This window comes from Dendropsophus ebraccatus, chromosome 15, assembly GCF_027789765.1.
Source record: "Dendropsophus ebraccatus isolate aDenEbr1 chromosome 15, aDenEbr1.pat, whole genome shotgun sequence".
Lineage (NCBI taxonomy): Eukaryota > Metazoa > Chordata > Amphibia > Anura > Hylidae > Dendropsophus > Dendropsophus ebraccatus.
The window spans coordinates 18,240,273-18,266,891 of NC_091468.1; the positions used below are offsets into that span (position 1 = coordinate 18,240,273).

Genomic DNA, 26,619 nt, shown 5'->3' on the forward strand with positions numbered 1-26,619 from the left:
ACTGGAGTACCCCTTTAATTGCAAACCGCACCTGAACTGGAGACAAGAGTTGTGTTGTTTCTGGAAGAAAGTGGCCATGTTTTTGGTTTTGTCTTGCGCAGCAGTACTTCACTGCTACCCTTTTTTAGGCAAAAAGTGCGTAAACATTGGCCAAGATTATCAATGCATGTGTGCCTCATAGTAAATTTTGCTCAAGGAAAGGAAAAAATATGCATAGTATGTAATACCTGACACCTGTACAGATGAGAAATTCCCCCCTAAGTGCTTTGCAAGATTTACACAAGTGCAGCAAGTCTTGCAGATTGACCAACAGTGGGGATGAATGTATCTTCCGCTCACTTTTATCATTCATTTCTAGCTTTAGGGCGGGCTCAGACTACGGAATTCTCGTGGATAAATTCCGCCGAATTCAGTCGCTAGAACAAGCTCACGGCCGCGCGCCTTTGCGCCGGCTCCATAGACACTATTCTATGGGCCGGCTGATTCCGCATTCCGCCGAAAGAATTGTCACGTCAATTCTTTCGGCGGAATCAGCCGGCCCATAGAATGGTGTCTATGGAGCCGGCGGAAAGGCGCTCGTACAGGCGACGGAATTCCGCGGGAATTCTGCAGTCTGAACCCACCCTTACTGTTCCTTTAATAAAAATCATTCTTGCAGCAGAGGGGTCTATCTACGAATCAAGATGTCTCTTATTTTAAAACTGATTATGCAGCCAATGATCATCGCAGGAACAAAGGCGTAGAGCAAGAGAAAGTCAAATGTGATTCTGGATATGGCTCCTGGGTATGTGGTCTCAAGGAAATCGTTGCCATTGGTGAACGGACATTGTGCATTGGCTACTGTAATGTTTGAACCCCCTGTGGATTAAGAAAAAAAAGTTATTATTAGATGCACAATAGACATAAAGAATAAAATGTAACACATTTACATTACAAATGAAGAAGTGCTTTGTTTGTTTGGCAGACGTCTTATATGCCGGCTGCCTTTGATCTCTGTGCCGCTCCCTGCCACTTTACCCAGAGTCTCTGAAAAGGCTGGATCCAGTCCTGGGAAACTTGGAGAAATTTCCCAAGACTGGATCCAGCTTTTCCAGGCACTTGGGGTGGAGCGGCTTGGAGATCAAAGTCAGCCGGCTGATAAGACAACTGCCAAACAAACAAAGCACTTCTTCATTTGTTATGTAAAGTCCCTCATCTCTAATTGTGATAAATATATAGCACTTAAAGTGGAACTCCGGCAAAAAAATTTTTTTAAATCAACTGGCACCAGAAAGTTATATAGATTTGTAATTTACATCTATTTAAAAATGTGATGTCTTCCAGTACTTATTAGCTGCTGTATGTCCTTCAGGAAGTGGTGTATTCTTTCCAGTCTGACACAGTGCTCTCTGCTGCCACCTATGTCCATGTCAGGAACTGTCCAGAACAGGAGAGGTTTTCTATGGGGATTTGCTGCTGCTCTGGACAGTTCCTGACATGGACAGAGGTGGCAGCAGAGAGCACTTTGTCACATTGCAAAGAAAAAGCTTATAAATACTGGAAGGCTTTAAAGGATTTAAAGGGCTTGTCCAGTTTTTAAAAAGAATGACCTATTTGGGAATTCTGACAGTTGCCATGACATTTATATCATGGAGCGGGGAGTGGTTACCAATAATTGTCAATATAAATATTAATTTTATAACCCTATAATGTTTATATTGTCTTTTATTGTGATATAGAGGTTTGGTTTTTCATATGTATTATGACCAGAGAAATATAATCCATCATTTACTTCATTTGCTTCATACACCAATAACTAACTATACGCATGTAACTTACCGCAAGTGAACTGCAGGTCATAGAACTCATTGACCACTAGTAGTTCACATGAATATCTCTGATATGTAATATAGCTTAAAAGCTGGAACACCTGAGGCATTTCTTGTAAGCTCCTGAGAAAAAATAACACATGTATTAAAGAATATATATATATAGAGAGAGAGAGAGAGAAAGAGAGAGAGAGACTCTTATTAAAAATAACTTGACAAGTCATCAGATATATCAAAAGTTATTGATCTCAGCAGGTCTCACTGCAGAGACCCACTGTGATCAGGTGATGTAGCCAGGGAGAGAGCGCTCAGCCCTGCCATTCACTCCCCAGCTGTATCTCATGGTCACTCAATTCGGAAAAAGGCTAAACTAGTCAGAATTAGGGCTCATGCACACTGAGCAAAAGAGGTGGATTTTCAAGCGGATTCAGCGCGAAATTCTACTCGAAAATCCGCCAGTTTATATTGAGCAAAGCACTTTTCTATTGTCTTCAAGGGGCTTTGCACTGTGCTTTTCACTCAGTGGAATTTCCGTCCATAAATTTCCATCGCAGATCCGCTTTGTTGGGCGGATTCCACTAGAGGAATCCTATAGAAATCAATGGGGCTTGAATTCCGCTCAAATTCAGCTCCTATTTTGCCAGAGCAGAATGAGGGTATGAGGAAAAGGTGAGGAATTAAAGAGGCATCCCTAAGGAATTTCAAGCAGAAAACTTTCCTCTACAATTCCTCATCTTTTGGGGTTATGTGCACACTGAAGAAAAGGTGAGGAATTCGGTGAGAAATTGAAGAGGAATTTCAGCTTGAAATTCCTCCCGTAAAATATGTATAGAGCAAAGTCCCATTGTGTTCAATGGGTTTTCTGCTCTGTTGTTCACACTGCAGAATTTCCGAGCAGAATTTTCTGTTGCAGATCTGCTAGAGGAATCCTATAGAAGTCAATGGGAGGGCTTAAATTCTGCTTGAATTCTGCCTGAAAACTTTCTGCTTCAATTCCTCGAGAATTGCTCAGTGTGCACATACCCTTGCTCAGTGTGCATGAGCCCCTAGTGAGCGTCCAGGAGCAGATGGCATGGCTGCTGTGCTCCCTCCCCGGCTATATCTCCTGATCGCAGGATGTGTGAAAAGCTATTTTTAATGACAGGTACTCTGTCATACAGGTCATATAATGAGAATACCCCATACAAAGAACACCTATAATAATACCTGATTCACTGTAATTATATCACCTGTGAAATCCTCAAAACATGACCTGTGTGTGGCCATGAGGACTGGGATTGAGAAACACTACTTCAAAAAACAAACAAGTATAGAGGTTTTAGCAATTAATCAATTGCATTAATCAATAGTACAAGCAGAAAAAAAAAAAATTTTTTGTTTGATATATCTAGAGAAAACTTTTTTTTACCATGTATTGGGCTCCTTTAGGCCCCATTCACATTGAGCAAATGCAGCGGAATTCGCTGCCAAATCCCACCGTGCTCAGTGTCCCGCTGTGAGTGAATGAGAAGGCGGGCGCTCCTCCGCTGCCGCAGCTCTCCGCTCAGAGTAGTGACATGTCTTTTCTTTGAGCGGAGAGGGGAGGAAGTGGACGCGCTCGCTCTCTCTGATTTACTCACAGCAGGACACTTAGCATGGCGGGATTCCGCGACAGAACTCCGCTGCAGTGTGTGAACGGGTCCTTACTACTCATTCTCCCTTCTAAACTCATTATTTACTCTGAAAAACTACTCAAGTCTACTAGCTCAAGACAGATCAGCTGACTGAGGGATCAGATTACAAATGCCCATAGAAGTCTATGGTAAAGGGAATTAGATGACTTAAAGAGTCACTGTCGTATGTTTTATTTTTTTTGCAGAAATCAATAGTCCAGGCGATTTTAAGAAACTTTGTAATTGGGTTTATTAGCCAAATCTGCCATTATCTGCATGTAAAAAGCCTTTTCCCAGGTCCCCCCCTCCTTCCTCTTTTTCATCCACTCCAAAAAATCAGAAAATTGTGACTTGTTGCAGGAGACGTCCCCTGTCTGCTCTAGGGAGAGGGGAGGGGGGAGGAGGAAGGAGGGAGTTAGCCGGCAGCAGAAAGCAGATAACAGAGGATTACAGGCACGGAGCTGGGTGACAGCTGTAATCTGAGCTCAGACAGGTCACTGGTGATGGTCAGAAGAGATAGCGGGTGAGGGATTTGTAGATTAACTCTTTGTTGTCCTGTTTTGGTCTTTTCTTTAGCTCTCTCCATAGGAGAACAATGAAGACAGGAGGGAGAGCTTCAAACTGCTTTTTCATGATAAAAATGCATTTTTCGGATAATAAACCCAATTACAAAGTTTCTTAAAATCGCCTGGACTATTGATTTCTGCAAAAAAAAAATTCACGACAGTGACACTTTAAGCCACCCAAGAGCAGAGAGATCCCAGAGAGAGTTTAGCAGCTTGCAGTGAGTATTATATTACACTCTAGTACCAGGTTGAGGCTGGGTTCACACTGCCTTAAAATATTGGAAAAACACCAATAAAACTGTCATGGCTTTTTTTTTGTTGTTGCAAAAACGCCAGCAGCCAGATAGCTAGTTAGCTGGAGGTCAATGAAAGTTTATGATCTCCCTGGCGTTTTTGAGGCTTTGCAGCAGTTTTTCCAAAACGCAGCATGCTGAGGGTCTGGCTTTTTTTGCAAACTGTGGTGTTTTTTCTGCCGTAGATTTCAATGGGATTGTTCTGGTTGTCTCAAAAACAGTTTTTCTGGCTATTTTTTTTTTTAGCCTTAAAAACACCAGACGAAAAGGATGTTTGAGGGCACTTTTACAGCTTGCATTGTTCAGTAATGCTCAATAATGTCCTCCATCCTGCCGCAGCTTCTGAGGGTATACTATAGAGATATAAGGGACATTAGCCTTTCCTCTGTGTGTGTGCAGTGTACAAGAGACATCATAGCAGCTAGTCTGCACCCACTAGTTGAGGGACAACAGAAAGAGGGAAAAATTGGTAAACTGGAGTGCCAGCTCTGGCAAGGTGTTTATAGTATTTTATGTTGGAAAAACACTTAAATTGTAAGTAACACTGACCTTAACACTCCTGATCCTACAAGTATCCCAGCAATGTTCAGCAAGGCCACCCCAGCATTTACAATATTAGGATTGTTCACCACTCCAAGGACTGCAAGAGTCAACAATTCACCCATCAGATGTGGAACCAAAGTTGCGGCAAGAAAACATCCAAATCTTGTGACCTCTGGATTTAGTCCTACTGTCCTGCAATACAGGTGAACAGTCAGACATGTATATATGAACTAGAGACCTTGGGGGAGATTTATCAAACATGGTGTAAAGTGAAACTGGCTCAGTTGCCCCTAGCAACCAATCAGATTCCACCTTTCATTTTCCAAAGAGTCTGTGAGGAATGAAAGGTGGAATCTGATTGGTTGCTAGGGGCAACAGAGCCAGTTTCACTTTACACCATGTCTGATAAATCTCCCCCCTTGAATTTTGCTAAATGTGTGGATAAAAACAACAACAACAACATACCAATAAATGAAAGCTCCAAATATGACAATACCGAGGATGCTGAACGGGAGGATGTGCATAATGTAAGCCAGGAGCATTTGCCACTTCTGGTATAAACCATCTTTGCTCTCCTGATCGCTGATCGCACGCAGAGCTGGAACTGTACAAGAGATGGAGACACATTTCTTAAAGGGGTTATCCAGTGCTACAAAAACATGGCCACTTTCTTCCAAAGACAGCGCTGCTCTTGTCTCCAGCTTGGGCGGGGTTTTTCTGCTTAGTTCCATTGAAGTGAATGGAGCTTAATTGCAAAACGCACCTGAACTGGAGACAAGAGTCGTGTTGTCTCTGAAAGAAAGTGGCCATGTTTTTGTAGCACTGGATAACCCCTTTAAAGGGATATTCCACTCAAATTAAACTTTCAACATGCTGCTGTCATTGGGGAGAACATAACAAACAGCCTTTAGGTATGTCTTCAGGTCCTGGCTGAACGGTCCCACCTCCACTTCCGAGACAGATGGCCTTTAAAGGGACACTCCAGTTAGGAAACAGTTAACCCTGTTCAAGCTAAACCCATAATGTAAGCTTGTTTGTTGTGGGCTTCTATTTCATGAATTAGCTCATCTGTCTTTATTACATGTTGACTCCAAGAAGCTGCTAATAATCCTCACTACCTGGTCCACTCTGTCTCCACTCCTCTATCCTCACCCTCCCTTCTGAGACAGAGGCCATGTGATCTCTGTCTCGTCTGTGGGCCAGGCAAGCTGTAGCAGACTCACATTCTCAGTGATCATCCAAACGGCACCTGTGAACAATGGCAGTAGTGTAGCTATAGGAGTCACAGTGGTCTCAGTTGCTGAACTGAAATATATGGAGGTCTGTGCAGCAGCACTGACAGGAGCAGAGGTGTCATACAGGTTACAAGTGAGAAGAGTACAATAACTGAAGTCTTAAGGGGCCTGCTCCTCACAGATTCTCCCTGTGCCAATTGGACTGGGGTGCTAGGTATCAGCCGACAGTTTTTGTGTTTGGAAAGAGAGTCAAGGGGGAGAAGCTGCTGCCGGACACCTCAGTCAGCAACTTATCTCCCCATGAACAAAAGGATATATATACCAGGGCCTATGACACTTTAGCTACCCCCTGGAAACATCATAGACATGTTACCGCCATTATGCTATACATGCTATAACTCTTCTCCGACCTTATACCTATATCAGTTGCTGACATGATCTCTATTAAAACTAAAATGGTAATGCTTAATAGTTACTACTCACATAAGGCAACTGCATTGAGCAGCCCTGTATATGACGTTCCGCCGAGACACTGATAGATGACTCCTACACGATCTTGCACTGCTCCTTTCAAAACATCATTATTTAATCGAATGAGAAAAAATGCAATGAAAAGGCCAAAAATTAAGTTTTGTGAAAGCCGCATAATAATTCCGATCTTATTCCGAGATAGATTTTTGACAGTTCTCCTAAAAACAGAACAAAAAAAGAGGACAAAGTGTTATTTTTTTTTTATTAAAGGGGTAGTTCAGCAAAAGAAAAGTCTGACCCGGTGCTCTTGGCTGCCACCTCTGTCCGTGACAGGAACTATCCAGAGAATTAGCAAATCCCCATAGAAAACCTCTCCTGCTCTCCAGACTGGAAAGACTACCACTACCTGCAGGGCATACAGCAGCTGATAAGTACTGGAAGATTTGAGATTTTTTTTTTTTTAATAGAAGTAAATTACAAATCTCTGACACCAAATGATTTGAAAGAATTTTATTTTCTGAACTATCCCTTTAAGACTTGTCCAGTATACAAAAACAAAAAACAGATGTGGACTAGTGGAAGATGATAAAGGGGTGAGTTGTACTGCATTGTACTTTTTATTTCACCTCTGCTTCTTTCCTTTTCATACAGAAAAAATTTGCAACCAAATTGCGAAGTATTTTAAAGGGGTTGTCTAGTTAGGAAACCCACCATATTCTGAGTAGTCCAGGATTTGGAGTAGAGAGCCTTTACAAAGGGCATCTGTTCCTTTCTGTATTACACAAGTGAAGGGGGTTTCCAGGGAAAAATAAATGTGTCATATGTCTCACTGTGCACTCAAAAATAAAGCCTGCATACTCACCACCCCTGCTCCCCGGGCGCTATCAAGTTTTCTCTTCCTCGCTGCCATCTTCTTCTTCCTTCTCCTCCCACTGATGTTTCATGCTCACCGACTTAGCGGGCAGTTCCTGCTGGCACAAAATACCATCAGAAGGAGGAAGAAGAGGACAGCAGTGAGGACTGTAAAACCTCAAAGCAGCAACAGCAGCAGAGGCGTGGGGAGGTGAGTATTCAATTTCTTTTTTATTTTAGTACACAATGAGCCATATAACAAATGCATTTTTTCCTTGAAAACCACTTTAACCTATTTATTTAAAGCAAATGTACCAGTTTGCTACCTAAAATTTTTTTTTTACATCACCTGGTCAGCACCAGCACGCCACTAAGACCTATGAGCCAGCGCCGACCAGGTGATGTAAAGAAATTTTTTGGAGTAGCGAACTAGTACATTCGCTTTAAATGCATACTGAAACAGAGCCACTTCCAGTCCACTGCCGCCCAGTGCGACTAGCCGATAGGGGGTACGGCTAGTCTCACTGGGGCTCATGGATGAACCAAAAGTCATATTTGACTCCTAATGCCTGGAGAAGTTGGACGCTACCCTAGGGAGTTCTGGGAAACATGGATACAGCCATAGGCTCTAGACGCCAGTAGTCAAATGCAGAGCGTTCGGGTTCAGAGAATGTTTTTGAACCCGAACAATCCACTCAACACTAGGCACAACCATTTTAACTTGACACCCTGCAATAAGGAATTGTAAACACGTCCAAACCCCATACACTGAATCTCGAAGAATATATGAGAATCTTAATAAATATGTTTCAGGGAAGAAAAAGAGCGCTGCACCTCACACCTATGGCTGACACTAGTGCCTCTCGGCTGCATAAAAAACATCAGAATTTTGTGTATGAATTGATCAAGCCATACTGCCCCATGTACCATCGTGCAGGTATCTGATACACATGGGTCCCTACACTAAGTCCACACTGTGTTGGTCAGTGGCCACCACCCCCGCAGACGTGCATAAGCAGAGAAGGGGGGCCATGGAACGGCCCTGCAACCCCCATGCCACAGGACCAGACCCAAAAATGCCCCCCACACAAAATTCAGATGTTTTTTATGCAGCCGAGAGGCACTAGTGTCAGCCATAGGTGTGAGGTGCAGCGCTCTTTTTCTTCCCTAAACCGTATTTTGTTTCTCTCTTTTCTCAGTGTTTTTGCACTCCTCCTGGAAGACCCACATGACCGCAAATAGCAGGAGACACCTGAGTGCATGTGCTTTTATCCCTCCTGTTTGTCCCATTCTATCTGCAGTAGCAATGGTGAGCGCAATACCTTATCCAGACTTGTGCTGTTTGGGGGCTGCTTCCTCCGCCGGCAGTGCTGACTGGGAGTTTTTTGGGGGGGGCATTTTTAGGTCTGGTCCTGTGGCATGGGGGTTGCAGGGCTGTTCCATGGCCCCCCTTCCTTGCTCAAGCACGCCTGCGGGGGTGGTGGCCACTGACCGACACAGTGTGGACTTATTGTAGGGACCCATGTGTATCAGATACCTGCACGATGGTATATGGGGCAGTGTGGCTTGATCAATTCATACACAAAATTCTGATGTTTTTTATGCAGCCGAGAGGCACTAGTGTCAGCCATAGGTGTGAGGTGCAGCGCTCTTTTTCTTCCCTGAACCTTAATAAATATGTTTTTCTTGCACTGATAAATCTATTAAAATATCATAAAAAAATAATTTCTGCACCTGAACAGGACCACAAGTTTGCAAATTTCACTTGGTGCCTCTTTCCGCTTGAATGGGATGAGTTGACGCTCTTTGGATTTTTTGGATGAGTCTATGTATTCCAGAGCAGCCTGAAATTGTTCCGAGTCTCTGAAGGCTCCACCAATGGCATGAACCCTACTGTATGTCTCCATTTCCCGCTCTTTGCTCCTTGTGTCCACAGATGTAAGATCCACTATGAGGAAGCATTTCATATATTAAGTATTTTCCTGAATATACTTAGACTTGATAAATAGATAGATAGATAGATAGAGCAAGGAATTCCCCACAGCACAGCTTAAAATTCAAATGTTGTGATTTATTTCATATCCAAAGTGTTAAAAAACAGTGCAACACAGCAAGGTGAGTCTAGGTCAGACTCACCTTGCTGTGTTGCACTGTTTTTTGCCACTTTGGATATGAAATAAATCACAACGTTTGAATTCTAAGCTGTGCTGTGGGGAATTCCTTGCTCTATTCAACGGGCTCCTGGTCAAAGCCGTCCCTGCTGGCACTCGGATCCACTACTGGTATAGTGCTACCTATATACTGTGATAGATAGATAGATAGATAGATAGATAGATAGATGTTATGCTGCGTTTACACGTAACGATTATCGTGTGAATTTGCGCGATAACGGTCGAATTCGAACGATAATCGTACGTGTAAATGCAGTGAACGATCGAACGACGCACGATAAATCGTACATTTTGATCTTTCATCAGGTCATCAAATCGTCGTTCATCATACGCAAAAAATTTGCAAATCGTTCCGTGTGAACAGTCGTTCGCCGATTTAACCAATGTGTGAGATAGGCTTAAACGATCGCAAAGCGATCGCAGTGCGAATTTTCGTATGATATATCGTACCATCTAAAAGCTGATCGTTATAAAAAAAAAAATCGTAAATCCGACATCGCTAATCGTACGATCGGGCCAATAATCGTTACGTGTAAACGCAGCATTAGATAGATAGATAGATAGATAGATAGATAGATAGATAGATAGATAGATAGATGTTAGATAGATAGATAGATAGATAGATAGGAGATAGATAGATAGATAGATAGATAGATAGATAGATAGATAGATAGATAGATAGATGAAAATAGATAGGAGATAGATAGATAGATAGATAGATAGATAGATAGATAGATAGATAGATAGATAGATAGATAGATAGATAGATAGATAATAGGAAAATAGATAGATAGATGAAAATAGATAGATAGATAATAGGAAAATAAATAAATAGATAGATAGATAGATAGATAGAAAGATAGATAGATAATAGATAGATAGATAGATAGATAGATAGATAGATAGATAGAGGAAAATAGATAGATAGATAGATAGATAGATAGATAGATAGATAGATAGATAGATTTTTTTTCTTACCAAAAAAGTCAAATGGGTTGGAGTGTTCAGGACATTCATATCCACAGTCATCAAAAAATGATATCATCTCTTGGGGGTTGCCACAGAATATAAGTTCTCCACAACTCATTATAGCAATCCTATCGAAAAGCTTGGATGAGCAGTAAAAAAAAAATCTTAATATATAATATTGAAATAATTTGGACATTTACCCTATATTTACACATACCTTTTTTTATTAGAATTCAGACTTTTTTAATTAGCAAAATGGGAAAAAGGGGATAATTAATATAGTTTGAGGGAGGCATTATTGTAAAAAAAAATGTTATATTTTAATTTAATTGACTTATACATCTTAAAGTGATACTGTCACCCCCCTTACTTTCACTTCATTTTATTGGTTAACAGTGTCACCTAGGCGGGGCTTCACGGCAGTCAGGCCCCACCTCCCTGCTGGTAAGAGGACCCGACTGCCATGAAGCCCCGCCTATCTGACTCTGTCTATTGATGAAGTTAAGTGATTTTGGAGCAGAAAGAAGACACAGATAAGTGTTATACAGGTATATATATATAAAATGTGCAGCATCTAAGCTTGTGGATGGGGAACAGACATAGAGTAAGGGGGGAGGAGTGACATTATCACTTTAACTACCCCTTAGGGGACTTTTATATACAATGATTTGATAACTTATACAGCTGAATCCTACTGCATTGCTCTGTAAAATCTGCACTCTACTAGTAGAGTCTGCCCGAGGCTGGAATGTTGGTTATGATCGTTTACGCTGTGTAAATATTCAGTACATCGATGACTGTTGTAAAATCAGATAATTATTATTATTTCAATAAAGATAGAGCCCGGAGCAAATTAAGCGGACCGTATCCCTAGCATTATTTACCTGTCTGCAATAACCAGAACAATTTGGAGTCAAATATAGGATCTGAGCTGAAAACATACAATTTTGGGCCACTTACTTTGAATAGTTCTGAGCGTGGCTGGTGAATGGATATAATCACTATTCTGTCCTTACGAGCCAGCTGAGAAAGAAGTAAAACGATATGATTTGCCGTCATTGAATCCAAACCGGTAGTTGGTTCATCAAGTAAAATGATTTCTGTGGAAGACAGGAGAGTAACCAGGTGAAATCTTCAGAGAGATAGAGCGTCCTCTATGGCAGGACCACAGAAATACATCTCCCACACAGTGAATGAGCCACTGAGTCTTCCTGTTCTGTTGGTCCTTGCTGTTTCTAGCAAACCTAGAGGATCTCTATTGCAATATATATATATATATATATATATATATATATATATATATATATATATGCAGTATTATGTATTATATGTATATGAAAATAATCTTATGACGCAGCACCAGCATGGATTTATGAGGGATCGGTCCTGTCAGACTAATCTGATCGGCTTCTATGAAGAGGTAAGTTATAGACTGGACCTGGGGGAGGCTGTGGATGTTGTGTATCTGGACTTTTCAAAGGCATTTGATACTGTGCCGCATGAAAGGTTGGTCTACAAAATGAGGATGCTGGGACTCGGGGAAAACGTATGCAAATGGGTAAGTAACTGGTTGTGTGATAGAAAACAGAGGGTGGTCATTGATGGAAAATATTCAGATTGGGTTTTAGTTACTAGTGGGGTACCTCAGGGGTCAGTGTTGGGTCCACTTCTTTTTAATATTTTTATTAATGATCTTGTAGAGGGGCTACAGAGTAGAATCTCCATTTTTGCAGATGATACTAAACTGGGTAAAGTAATCAGTACAGAGGAGGATAATATCATATTACAGAGGGATTTGGAGAAGCTAGAGGCTTGGGCGGAGAAATGGCAAATGAAGTTTAATGTGGATAAATGTAAGGTTATGCATTTGGGCCATAGAAATAATAAGTACAGTTATGTGCTAAATAATAAAACACTGGGTAAAAGTACTTCCGAAAAGGACCTGGGGGTATTGGTGGACAGTAAACTCAACTTTAGTGATCAGTGCCAGGCAGCAGCTGCCAAGGCTAATAAAATAATGGGGTGCATCAAAAGAGGTATAGATGCTAAAGATGAGAACATAGTTTTGCCTCTTTATAAATCACTGGTCAGACCACATATGGAATACTGTGTACAGTTTTGGGCACCGGTATATAAGAAGGACATAGGTGAACTGGAGCGGGTGCAGAGGAGGGCAACAAAGGTCATTAAGGGAATGGGTGGGTTACAGTACCAAGACAGGTTATCAAGCTTGGGGTTATTTACGCTAGAAAAAAGACGTCTTAGGGGCGATCTGATCACAATGTACAAATATATGAATGGACAGTACAGAGATCTTTGTAGTGGTCTTTTTACTCCTAGGTCTGTAACAATGACAAGGGGGCATCCTCTACGTCTAGAGGAAAGAAGATTTCATCATCAGCATCGACGCGGGTTCTTCACTGTGCGAGTGGTAAGACTGTGGAACTCTCTGCCACATGAGGTTGTCATGGCCGATTCATTAAATAAGTTCAAGGGAGGACTTGATACTTTTCTTGAACAATATAATATAACAAGTTATGGGCATTAGATTTCTGGTGATACGTTGATCCGGGGATTGTTCTGGTTGCCATTGCAGTCGGGTGGGGGGGGGGAGGGGGGGGAGTTTCTCCATGTGGTGGGGCGGTTGTCTTCTGCCCCGTGGGGGTTTTTCGCCTTCCTGGATCGACACAGTGGGATTCTCCTAGGTTGAACCTGATGGACTCTTGTCTTCTTTCAACCTTGTTTACTATGTTACTATATATATAGGGCTCCGACTCTTGTTCAATGAATACAGGTGTTTCATTCAGTCCCTTTGTCATGGCTATATAAAATCCAGCACCTACCAATGCAGTCTGCCCTTACAAACATCAGTGATATACTGGATTCTCCTGTTTAGCTCATTGATACCAGCACGTAGTGTAATAGGAGTCATCGGTGCAACAAGTCAGATTCTGAAATTCGTCATTGCTTTTGCTGCCTAATTACAAAGTGCCTGGTATTAATTTCAGCACAAAAATTGTGCCCCGCTTGGAGCCTCATGGTATGGGTTTCCATGGCTGAGCAGCTGCATGCAATCCTTACACCACTAAGCACAATGCCAAGTGTCAGATGAAGTGGTGTAAAGCTGCCATTGGGCTCTAGAGCAGTGAAAGTATGATCCGTGGAAGAGGGACTGCACAGAGCCCTTACACCACCCCTTCTGATGAACAAGAGCAGAGATTGTGAGCCCGCCCTCTCCCCAACCCAGCACCGCAAGGCTACAGTGCTAAACACTGAGCCACCAGTGGCTGCAGCATGGACATCAGTTTGAGAAAAAGAGAGATACCTGGTGTTCACATGTTTAAGTTTGATTTTAACATAGAAAAAGTAAGAAATAAAAATGTATATTACAGTTACTTGCAATCTGAATTCCAATTGATGTAATTAAAAAACATTTTGTGACAGTGCCTCTTTAATGTTCGCATATTCAGTGTAAGGATGAGTGAAGCCTTGGTCACATGACTTGCCTACGCACTCTTTCACAGAAACCTGTACTGGGCACTGTCAGGTAAGTCTGTCCCTGGTTTAATCCACTATTAAACTAATAGTTTAACTAGAACTAATCACAGTAACCATAGTCCAATTCTCTGGCTCCTAGGGGGTTGGATTGAGTTCAATGTAGTCGGAATGTGGCTCTTGGCAGAACCACATCTTCCAGCTTCTACTGGGTCCACCAGTTATTAGAAAGAAACTGTTCTTTCTCAAATGTGTTCCTCTTAGGATAAGGTTCAGACCAAGAGAGAAAGAGAAGTTCTATCCTCCTCTGTGCCTCTGAACCCAATCCAGTCTAAGTTAAGCCTGCCACAAGAAATCCTAGTGTGCAGAAGTCTCATTCCTGCACTATGCATCACTGGAACTAATACATTGAGTAAGAGTAGTTGGAGTCACGGGGGGACATCAGGTTAGCTATACCACCTTGCTACGTGATATATCTACAGGACTACTATCCCCAGCTAGCCTGCACTATACCTGCCCCTGTGCATTACATTAGAGCACCAGGCCTGGTAATATGCATATTATGCTTTTCCATCTCCTACTGACTACTACTGACTACAGATAACCATGTTACTTACTTGGGTCCTGAATTAACTGGGCTGCGATCGAGACCCTTCGCCTTTCACCACTGGATATGCCATTGAAAACGCGGCCTCCTATTACCTTATCAGCAACATGAGTCAGACTCAGCTCAGCCATGACAGAATCTACCTGAAAGGTAGAGAGGGAGTCAATGAGAATAGAGCTGTCGCTATACGATCATACTTAAAAGAGTTATCGCACAGGGCACAGAGGAGGAAGGTATGTGTCTTACCTTCCTCCTCAGCACCGTTCCCATGCAGTTAGTAGTTAAATCCATGGCCTGGACCCCTTTAGGAGCACTGACCCATCCCCATCGTGCAGAGCCGGCCCACTCCAACCCACCCCAGTGTGATGGGGGTGGGGCAGTGCAGGTTTGCTGATAGTTGCCCTTTAAGGAGTCAAGTGGGTGGTCCTACTCTATGCTTAATGTGTACAGTAGAGAACTGTCAATAACTTAGCAGGGCCTCCCGCTTGACATACAGTAGCCAAATATAAGCAGAAGTTTACATAGATAAGTGAGTAGTTACCCTGGAACATTCCCTAAAAATTATATATATATATAATTTTATATAGCAGAGAATATATATATATATATATATATGTATATATATATATATATATATATATATATATATATATATATATATATGAAAAAAGTCTACTAGTGCAGCACTCCTTTTATATGAACGTGGTTTGGTGCCTTCCAGCATGCACCCTTGCGACCACAGGTGCTGGAGTATACAAGTAGAAAAAGCCGTGGCACTCGAGATTCAGTGAAAATATAAGTGTTTTTTATTCGCCCGAAACCGCGGTTTTGGGCGAATAAAAAACACTTATTTTTTCACTGAATCTCGAGTGCCACGGCTTTTTCTACTTGTATATATATATATATATATATATATATATATATATATATATATATATTCTCTGCCTTTTCTGCTCTATATGATGTCCGCAGGTCGAAGTACATTTTTAACATGATAGGTTCCCTTTAAGGAGATACTCTGGTTATTTTTTTCTTCATACCACATTCTACCTCCACATGTTGAGTGCTACCTTTTTTTAATAATGATATAAACTTGCAATGGCTACATAAATGGCTGCTAAGTCTGTGCTTAGGTTAAAGTATAGAGTAGAAGTCAACTTTATGGGATAGTAAAGAATGGAGCCCATCAATGTAACCCACCATGAAGAGCACGCCAGGGAAGAAGGGGACAGCACATGCATGAATTTGCAACTGACACAAGTAGATGCTGCCATGTCAACCTTCGGAGGAGACAGGGGCAGCAGAATGATGGAGGGCTGGTCTTAGAGTTTTGAGAGTGCAGACAGTGTCACAGACCCGCCTCTATGACACTGTCCCCACAATTGAACATTATTTTTTTGCTAACATGCTACATCGATTCTACAATATAACGATACTTACGTAAAGCTTGTAAAATTGGCTACTAGAAAATGACAGCACTAATATATGCATATCCATACTGTCAGTGTACCTTTAAAGGGACTCTGTCAGCACCTGGGCCCTACCTGAGGTGCTGACTGTGTGCTGTAGTTGGCAGGCCCCTAGTAAGCATGATGCCTTTCAGTAATTTGTCTGTGGAGTGGATTCTGGATCTCGCACCTCCTACTGTAATGAAGAGTCAATGAGGAGTTGTGCCTCTGTGTTTGTGCCGCACTCTAGTACTCCTCACTACACCTTCCTCCTCCTTCTTCTTCAATAATAATCAATGTTGCCCGACCTTCTGTTCACTATTCTATCAGTCAGTATCTACCAACAGAGGACTGATCTGCAATCAGATATAGTTGAAATTCCCAGCCTGTGTAGGAGCTGTGGTCTAGAGGTAAATTCGAATCCCCTGATGGAAATGAAATATTTTTATTATTTATTTTTTTCTTATCATTGTAATAAAAAGCTAAACAAATTTAGACATGATTGGGAATTCTTTGCACTTTTAAAAATGATACAATAATGAGAAAAAAATAAGTAAAGAAAGAAAAAATAAACACAAGGAACACTGAGGAACAACTCCTCGCTGACTCTTCATCACAGTAGGAAATGCAAGATTGTGCATAATCCACTGTACAGACAAATAAACCGAAAGGCACAATGCTCACCAGGGGACTGCCGGGCTCCTCAGGTAGGGCCCGGGTGCTATCAGATTCCCTTTAAGCTCTGTTGGTGTCCAAGGAGGTGACTGCAGAAGGTGTTCATGATTCCTGAACTTCAACATATGATTGCAGCAGATATATATATATATATATATATATATATATATATATTCCTTTTTTTATACGTTTTTCCTACATTATATACAGTGCATCCAAGATGTACCAGTCAACCCCTTTCTCTGCCTACAACCTGTCTGTTGCTACAATCTTTGATAAGCTTACAAATTACAATGGACGTTGCATTTTTTCAACTTCAAACTTGCAAAAACTTTTTACAAATCATATCTGTGTTTTTAAAGGGAACCTGTCACCCCCCGTGCCGGGGTGACAGGCTCCCGACCCCCCGTTAGAGCCCCCTATACTCACCTAATCCCGCCGGGTCCCGCTTCTGGAGGTGGTCGGGTGATGAAGATCTCAGCCGCTGCAGCCCGGCGCAACGCTCATAGAGAATGACAGGAGAGTCCAGCGCTCCGTCATTCTCTATGAGCGTTGGACTCATCTCTCAGCGCGCGCGCCGGGCTGCAGCGGCTGAGATCTTCATCACCCGACCACCTCCAGAAGCGGGACCCGGCGGGATTAAGTAAGTATAGGGGGCTCTAACGGGGGGTCGGGAGCCTGTCACCCCGGCACAGGGGGTGACAGGTTCCCTTTAAGTATAGAATAAGCTATTTGCATAGATAAAACCTTCCCATCAGCTCCGATTCGTTCAGAAGCCGTACACCATCTGTTCTACTACAGTAACCTTTGGTTTATGAGGTTAGATAGTGACGGAACGGACATGTGCCGCAGAAAACTTTCCATACGTTTATCAAAGCCATATAGCTATATTATGGGAGTCAGGTGCTATGTTATATATAGATATATTGATATATGGATGTGGGTCTGATGGCTCTCTATGATATGGATATGATATCAAGAGTTTCATGCTGCCTGAACTCCAGTACAGTATCATAGTAACTTAGATTGTATGGCTTAAGAAAGACATATGGCCATCTAGTTTGTTGATCCAGAGGAATCAGAGGAGACAATCTCTTATTTGTAGGAGAGCAAACGAGGACGAGGATCGGAGTCCCTGAGTTTGTCCCTGGCAGCGCATTTTGTTTATTTGGGGGGTATTTGTTTTTACGCCATTCGCCCTGGGGTAAAACTGACTTGTTATGCATGTTCCTCAAGTCGTTACGATTACTATGATATATAACATGTATAACTTATATTGTATCTGATGGCCTGTAAAAAATTCAAACCATTGTTAACAAATATACGTTCCTTAAAATCGCTCCATTCCCAGGCTTATAGCGCTTTTATCCTTTGGTCTATGGGGCTGTGTCAGGTGTCATTTTTTGCGCCATGATGTGTTCTTTCTATCGTTACCTTGATTATATATCATTATATTATATATGACTTTTTGATCGCTTTTTATTACAATTTTTCTGGATTTGATGCGACCAAAAATGCACAATTTTGCACTTTGGGATTTTTTTGCGCTGACGCCGTTTACCGTGCGAGATCAGGAATGGGATTAATTAATAGTTCGGGCGATTTCGCACGCGGTGATAGCAAACATGTTTATTTATTTATTTGTTTACTTTTATTTATAACCTGGGAAAAGGGGGGTGATTCAGACTTTTATTAGGGGAGGGGGCTTTTTATTGACAACAACACTTTATTTTTTTTACACTTATACTAGAAGCCCCCCTGGGGATAGGGTTATTCCCCCCTGGGGTTAGGGTTATTCCCCCTGAAGTTAGGGTTATTCCCCCTGAAGTTAGGGTTATTCCCCCTGGGGTTAGGGTTATTCCCCCTGGGGTTAGGGTTATTCCCCCCTGGGGTTAGGGTTATTCCCCCTGGGGTTAGAGTTATTCCCCCTGGGGTTAGGGTTATTCCCCCTGGGGGACTTCTAGTATAAGTATACTGATCTCTCATTGAGATCTTTGCTGTATACTTATACAGCAAAGATCAATGAGATCGGCACTTGTTTGCTTTCGGCTGCTGCAGCCGAAAACAAATGAGTGCCGAGCCGGGGTCAGCGCCATCTTGGGGCAGTCCCCGGCCGGCTGAAGATACGGAAATCGCTCCTCCGGGACAGCGTCCAGGGGGAGCGGTCTCCGCCACTAGACACCAGGGAAGTGCTGCATCCGGTAATTGGATGCAGCTGTCAACTTTGACAGCTGCATTCGATTACCTGATTAGCGGGCATGGCGATCGGACCGTGCCCGCTAATAGCCGCGGTCCCGGGCTACACGCGTCACCCGGGATTGCAGCGGTTCAGAGCGGGGTCATATATGCCCTTTGCCGTTAAGGGGTTAATATTAAATTTTCCCCCTTTAAATTATCATTTTTGTTTGGGGGGGGGGGGGGAGTGCTCCAATGGAATCAGTTTTTGCATTATATCCTCTTTATCCCTTTCCTCTCTACCCGCAGTAAACTGAGAAATAAATACGATAATAACCTTCTTTCTAATGGCTTCCTTGGAGTGTTTCTGTAGCGCCAGCATTGCAGTGTAGGTCAGAGTTTCTCGAACGGTCAGGTAGGGCAGTAAACTGTCGTGCTGCAAAATGGAGAGAAGAAAATAAATATATAAAGCAATACACAGATATTGTCTGCGCATACAGTCTTCTTATCAATGATACCTGTAAGACATAGGAGAAGCAGTCCTGGAATTGTTCCTTCTTTAACTGGGACCCATTCACATAAACGTCACCAAGCAATGTTCCTTTATGTCCTATTCTTCCAGAAACTGCATCCAGAAGAGTCGTCTTTCCAGATCCTAAAGGGAAAATTACCTGGGTTTATTCATTATTGTTCAGGAGATCAAAATGGTGACCTCTAAATACCCCAGATCACTACAATGGTGGACGTTCGTTGTCTTAAAAACTACAATAGTAACACTCTCTTCTATGGGCCACCCGGATGATCCAAGGATCCCCCGCTGCTCCCCGCAGCCCTCCAGTTCCTCCCCACTCCTGACAGGTCTGCGCACACTTGCTCCTTAATATCAGGTTCTTAGAGTGAAAGGTGACACAAGTAGATTCTGAGATTTAAAGTGATACTGTGACCCCCTGACTGTATGTAGAGTTCTGTGCGATGGGCAGTGTCACCTAGGCGGGGCTTTGTAGCAGTTTGATCCCCTCTCCTAAGGCAGATGGGGCAAAACTGAAAATGAAATGAAATTTCAATGAAATGAAGCGATTTTAGAGCAGAAAGTAGACACAGACAAGTGTTATACAGGTATATAATGTGCAGCAGCTAAGCTTGTGGATGGTGCAGAGAACCGCACACAGAGTAAGGGGGGGGGGGGGGGGGGGGGATGGGACAGTATCCCTTCAAATACTAAAAAGTTTTTTTTTTCTACTCACCAGAATTTCCCAGTATTGCCATAATCTGACCACTTTCCATGTAAAAAGAAACATCCCTTAAAATCTGCCTTGTCCATTTTTTGTAATAGGATTGTATATCCCACCATGGTCCGACCCGTTCACTGAGAAGAGAAAAAAAAATCTTCATTTGTACAAAGTAAATTCTTTATATTATAGTTGAAGCGTTTACATTCAGTCCAGCGAACTCCACGTCACAGTGGACATACAGAATGAATGTATGTTAAGCTACTGAATTAGATGGGGTCATAGGAACCTCTTTGCTTCTGTTTTATGGCTTCAAATACAGGTTCAGTTGTGGGTCTGATGACCTGAAGTGGCTGCTCTCAGTTTGGGCCATGATACAAAATGCATTCGTTGTACAGAGATCGTGGAGCAGCATGGCCATAACAATGCCATTTACTGTACAGGACTTCCATCATAATGACCAGAGTCCCTGCTCTGCAAGGGCCCTTTCACACTACGGAATCGGCACGGGCACCGCCAAATCCTGCCTGCTATCCGTTTGAATGGGGGGCCTCGCGCAGAATGGCATAATGTATGTTTATGGTCCTGACAATGTGCGTGTATAATCCTGACAATGTGCGTGTATAATCCTGACAATGTATGTGTATGGTCCTGACAATGTATGTGTATGATCCTGACAATGTATGTGTATGGTCCTGACAATGTATGCGTATGGTCCTGACACTGTATGTGTATGGTCCTGACACTGTATGTGTATGATCCTGACAATGTATGTGTATGATCCTGACAATGTATGTGCATGGTCCTGACAATGTATGTGTATGATCCTGACAATGTATGTGTATGATCCTGACAATGTATGTGTATGATCCTGACAATGTATGTGTATGGTCCTGACAATGTATGTGTATGATCCTGACAATGTATGTGTATGATCCTAACAATGTATGTGTATGGTCCTGACACTGTATGTGTATGATCCTGACAATGTATGTGTATGATCCTGACAATGTATGTGTATGATCCTAACAATGTATGTGTATGGTCCTGACACTGTATGTGTATGGTCCTGACAATTTATGTGTATGGTCCTGACAATGGGGGTGTACGGTCCTGACAATATATGCCACCTGCACAGACCATATTTGGACCTGCGGCTGTATTTTCATTGGCCCAGCTCAGGGGGCGTGCCAAGACTCCTGTGATTATGATGGGAGTCCAGTAGAAAGCAGCAGCTCAGAACTGGGGGAAGGAGACCGGCTAGATAATAACAAGTATGGAATGAATTGTTAGTCTCACCATGGGCAGCAACATAAGAAAAGCATACAACCTCTGCCTAACCATGATTGTGAATATGTAAGTAAATACACCAATATACTTTCTCCTTGGCCTAATTCCTATGTACATCATATATTATTGCTCATTTTAATGTTCTATTGTTAGGACCTTGCATCCTTACTCTATAGTCTACTACTTTATCTACTTTGCCTTTACCATATATTTAGCAAACAGATTATAAATAGCGGACAGAGAGAACAGGTAAAGTCCAACACCAAGACAAACTGGGTTCTATGTCTGGAACTACTTTACAATATAAACATGCAGAAGGGTCGATGCTCACGGCTGGTGGTAAGTATGCACATGTAGACTTTACCTGGACATAATACCAGGAATAATACTGGATGTCAGGGTCACATCCATATAAACAAAGCGGAGACCAAAGTCTAGTTTATACAGAGGTTTACTGCAGTTGAGAGATAGAGAAAGAACTCCGACCCCAGATGACACAGGAGTACGAAGCGCTGGATGAAGGAGAAACTATTTATTCCGAAACATAAAATTTTCATATTATTTTGATGTTTTTAAATATAATTTCATAGCTTAAAGTGTCACTATAATTATTATAGTGACACTTTGAAAGTCATTATAACTTTCAAAATGTAAAATCAGCAGGAGATGTAATTATTTCTATTTAAAAATCTCAAGTCTTCCAGTACTTATCAGCTGCTGTATGTCCTGCATGATGTGGCGTATTTCCAGTGCTGCCACCTCTGTCCATGTCAGAAACTGGCCAGAGCAGGAGCAAATCCCCATAGATAATCTCCCCTGCTCTGGACAGTTCCTGACATGGACAGAGGAGGCAGCAGAGAACAGTGTGTCAGACCGGAAAGGATAAACAATTTCCTGCAGGATATGTAGCAGCTGATAAGTACTGGAAGACTGCAGATTTTTAAAATAAAAGTAATTTACAAATCTTTATAACTTTCTGACACTAGTTGATTTGAAAACGGAGTACCCCTTTAACAGATGCATAGGCATTAAATTAGGTTTCGATCATAGTAAAAATTGTATGGCAAAATTCCATCAAGACCTGTTTGTTTTTCGCTGGACTGAGGAAGTAATCTCATCATAGCTGTAACCCCTCTCTCCCCGGACAGAATGCTGCATGTTTGTGTCCACATCTGCCCTGCTTATTCCATCATGCTCCCTGCAGTCTCTGTCAGTCCTTGTGTTTCCCATCCTCTCCATTCCTGCTATAATGTGCCTGCACTTACACCCAGCTATACACACTGCTGTATAGAAAAGGTTCTCTCACAGTCCTCCTGCACAGCTCTGTGATTCTAACTTCTTGATTGGTCTATGCTGAACACACCCCCTTCCCCATTGCTGTCATGTGACCACACAGACCTTTGTTGTACTACACTACTGCATTATGGAGATCTGCAGCTCCATCCTGTATCTACAAACTGCTGCTGTATAATCAGGTTTATGCACATACTAGACATTATAGGTCACATGCTGATTGCTGTACTGTACAGTAACTTATAATATCACATATTCAGCTGCTTCTAAATGTTTGTTTCCTTTGTTATTATTATTAGGGTGCGGAACCAATTGTCTGCATTTCAATGATTTCTTATGGGAAAATTTGCTTTGGTTTAAGAGTGGATTTGGATTACAAGCACGATCCTGGAACAAATTATGCTCATAATCCAAGGCACCACTGTATGTATGTATATATATATATATATATATATATATATATATATATATATATATAGTTATATGTACCTCAAAATGGCAACTTTGAGGACTACAGCTCAACCCAAAGCAACAAGCCCTGATACAGCTATGCAGAAAACAAATTACTAAAAAAAAAAGAATAAAAAATAAAAGCTATGGCCTTCGAAATACAGTGGTATAAAAAAAAAATTATTTCAATAAAATGCACAAAAGTAGTAACATATTTAAAAAAAAAAAAACTATATATATATATATATACGATTGGTATGGCCACAATCATCCTAATATAAAGAAAAACATTAAAAATAAATCTTATGGTGGAATTTTCTTTTCTTCTTTCTTTTTTTTATATTCCGTCACTTCAAATGAATAAAAGTTAACCAAATGGTAGTAACCTTGGTAACCTTAAATATCCAATGAATACACATGAGTAATGACATTGCTGCATTATATGAGGCCATGTACATGCTCATCCCATATAGTAGCTACTACCTGCTGACCCTCTTACCTGACTGTATAGCAGATGTTGTGTACACTTATACTGCAGCTGGATCCTTGTTCTGCATTTATTGCACTTGGGTCTTCGCCGCCATCCATTGTTCTTTAGCGTTGTGTTTAGTTTTTTTAGATACGTCTAGATGGTAATATTCATCTGTAACATTCAGAGCGTTATATATTATTATATATATAATTTATACACATAATGGATGTTATTCCATATATACCACCCCATAGAAGGCAATGGCGATGCCACCTATCCACTAACCTGGACCTATAGAGAGAATTCCTGCAATAACCTGGGTATGGCCGGTCCCGGTAAGCCTCGTCCTGCATGTGCCGGTGTCCTCCCCTGCTGGCGGCTTTATCTTCCATGGACTGAGCCGGCTGAGAAGTGATACATCTTATCTGATAATACTTTAGACTTTCACACTGGATCTCCGTAAGCCGGGCCGTTTATTAGGCGACCTTACGTTGCTGAGGGTGTGTGTCACTATAATACAGCTGGGGAGAACTGCTGGTGTCTGTCTGTGCCGCCGTCAGAGCTAAGAGGTTCTGCAGAGGTTAGGTCTGGATATAGCTGGATATAGGGGACTGTATGTCACATTACGGGGCCCAGGATGGACGACAGCAGCGGCATTGAATTAACGAAAAGACCGAGGAGATTTCCTTCTGTAAGAGTAAGTGCAGAGCTATGGAGGATTATAATACACCTGAGATACAGCAGAACATTATAATACACCTGAGATACAGCAGAGCATTATAATACACACCTGACAAACATGAGATACAGCAGAGCATTATAATACACCTGAGATACAGCAGAGCATTATAATACACACCTGACAAACATGAGATACAGCAGAGCATTATAATACACCTGAGATACAGCAGAGCATTATAATACACACCTGACAAACATGAGATACAGCAGAGCATTATAATACACCTGAGATACAGCAAAGCATTATAATACACACCTGACAAACATGAGATACAGCAGAGCATTATAATACACCTGAGATACAGCAGAGCATTATAATACACCTGAGATACAGCAGAGCATTATAATACACACCTGACAAACATGAGATACAGTAGAACATTATAATACACACCAGAGATACAGCAGAACACTATAATACACCTGAGATACAGCAGAACATTATATAATATACACTTTAGATACAACAGAATATTATATCATATACACCTTAGATACAGCAGAACATTATATAATATACACCTGAGATACAGCAGAACATTATAATACACCTAGGATACAGCAGAGCATTATAATACACCTGAGATACAGCAGAACATGATATAATATACACTTGAGATACAACAGAACATTATATCATATACACCTTAGATACAGCAGAATATTATATAATATAAACCTGAGATACAGGAGAACATTATATAATATACACCTGAGATACAGCAGAGCATTATAATACACACATGACATACATGAGATACAGTCGAACATTATAATACACACCAGAGATACAGCAGAACACTATAATACACCTGAGATACAGCAGAACATTATATACACCTGAGATACAACAGAACATTATATAATATACACTTGAGATACAACAGAACATTATATAATATACACTTGAGAAACAGCAGAACATTATTATACACACCTGAGATACAGCAGAACATTATATACACCTGAGAAACAGCAGAACATTATAATATACACCTGAAATACGACAACATTATACACACCTGAGATACAGCAGAACATTATAATACACACCTGAGATACGGCAAAACATTATAATACACCTGAGATACAGCAGAACATTATATACACATGAGATACAGCAGAACATTATAATATACACCTGAGATACAGCAGAACATTATCAACACCTGAGATACGGCAGAACATTATAATACACACCTGAGATACGGCAAAACATTATAATACACCTGAGATACAGCAGAACATTATATACACCTGAGATACAGAAGAACATTATAATATACACCATAAATACGACAGAACATTATACACACCTGAGATACTGCAGCAGTCAGCAGATACATTTGGTTACGGCAGGACTGGCTGACTATTTACTGTTTGCGTGGGGTTATTATTATTATGTGGTAATCTTTGTTTTGCTGATAATATATACTACAATAGAATATAATAGCCTGTAAGACATTGTACTATAGCACTATAGGACATAGTGTAGTGTGAGCAGGGGAGACCTCAGGTGATTCTCTGTATCCGGCATATCATATCTTACACAGGAGATGTAACTGCAGCCAAAGTTTAGTGTACTGGGATAGGAGACTAAGCAGGTTATGGACATAGTCATTTTAAAGGGAAACTGTCAGCCCCCAGGCCCTAACTGAGGTGCTGACGTTTGCAGTCCCCTAGTGAGCATGTTGCCTTTTAATAATTTGTCCGTGGATTGTATTGATTGATTGGATCAGTCAGTATCTGCCAACAGAGGAATGATCTGCAATCAGATATAGTTAAGACTCCCAGTGTATGAGCTGTGGTCTAGGGGTAAAATTCACTTGTCTAGAGATCAGCAACAGTTTGTTTTCGTTGGTTCGAATCCCCTGATAAAAAGAAAATATACGTATTTCATTTTATTTTTCTCATCATTGTATTAAAAATGATACAATAATGAGAATAAATAAAAAAATAAACAGCTACATTTCCATCAGGGGAATCGCACCAAAGATAGGTAATTTACCAATAGACCACAGCTCAAACACAGGTTAGGAGGTTTAACTATATCTGATTGCAGATCAGTCCTCAATGGCCGGTCCGCATTGATTATTCATGAGGAAGAGGAAGTGTTGAGGTGTGCCAGAGTGAGGCATAAATGCTGAGGCACAACTCCTTATTGACTCTTCATTACAATAGGAG

The 26,619-nt window shown here is 41.4% G+C and overlaps 2 protein-coding genes across 2 annotated transcripts in view; one reads left to right on the forward strand and one right to left on the reverse strand.

Moving 5' to 3' along the window:
* ABCG5 (ATP binding cassette subfamily G member 5) lies at positions 1-24,338 on the reverse strand. The gene is made up of 14 exons (XM_069954408.1): positions 23,980-24,338; positions 23,722-23,865; positions 20,205-20,326; positions 19,479-19,615; positions 19,298-19,396; positions 14,673-14,805; positions 11,521-11,660; positions 10,570-10,699; positions 9,155-9,368; positions 6,581-6,786; positions 5,328-5,466; positions 4,869-5,054; positions 1,819-1,931; positions 1-858 (listed from the first exon to the last, which is right to left on the reverse strand). The coding sequence occupies exons 2-14, from the start codon at positions 23,808-23,810 to the stop codon at positions 668-670; spliced, it is 1,899 nt and encodes a 632-aa protein (XP_069810509.1). The 5' UTR covers positions 23,811-23,865; positions 23,980-24,338; the 3' UTR covers positions 1-667.
* ABCG8 (ATP binding cassette subfamily G member 8) overlaps positions 24,182-26,619 on the forward strand; it is a 17,737-nt gene continuing 15,299 nt past the window's right edge. The window contains exon 1 of the mRNA XM_069954407.1: positions 24,182-24,391. Coding sequence (XP_069810508.1) covers positions 24,332-24,391 — 60 coding nt within the window. The 5' untranslated portion in view covers positions 24,182-24,331. The remainder of the gene's footprint in view (positions 24,392-26,619) is intronic.

Coding starts and splice junctions, on each gene's coding strand:
- ABCG5 (XM_069954408.1), bottom strand. CDS start 23,810: ATGGATGGCGGCGAAGACCCAAGTGCAATAAATGCAGAACAAGGATCC. Junction 19,397..19,478: donor GCTTCTCCTATGTCTTACAG/GTATCATTGATA, acceptor TCCATTTTGCAG/CACGACAGTTTACTGCCCTA. Junction 6,787..9,154: donor AAACTTGTGGTCCTGTTCAG/GTGCAGAAATTA, acceptor TTCTGTTTTTAG/GAGAACTGTCAAAAATCTAT.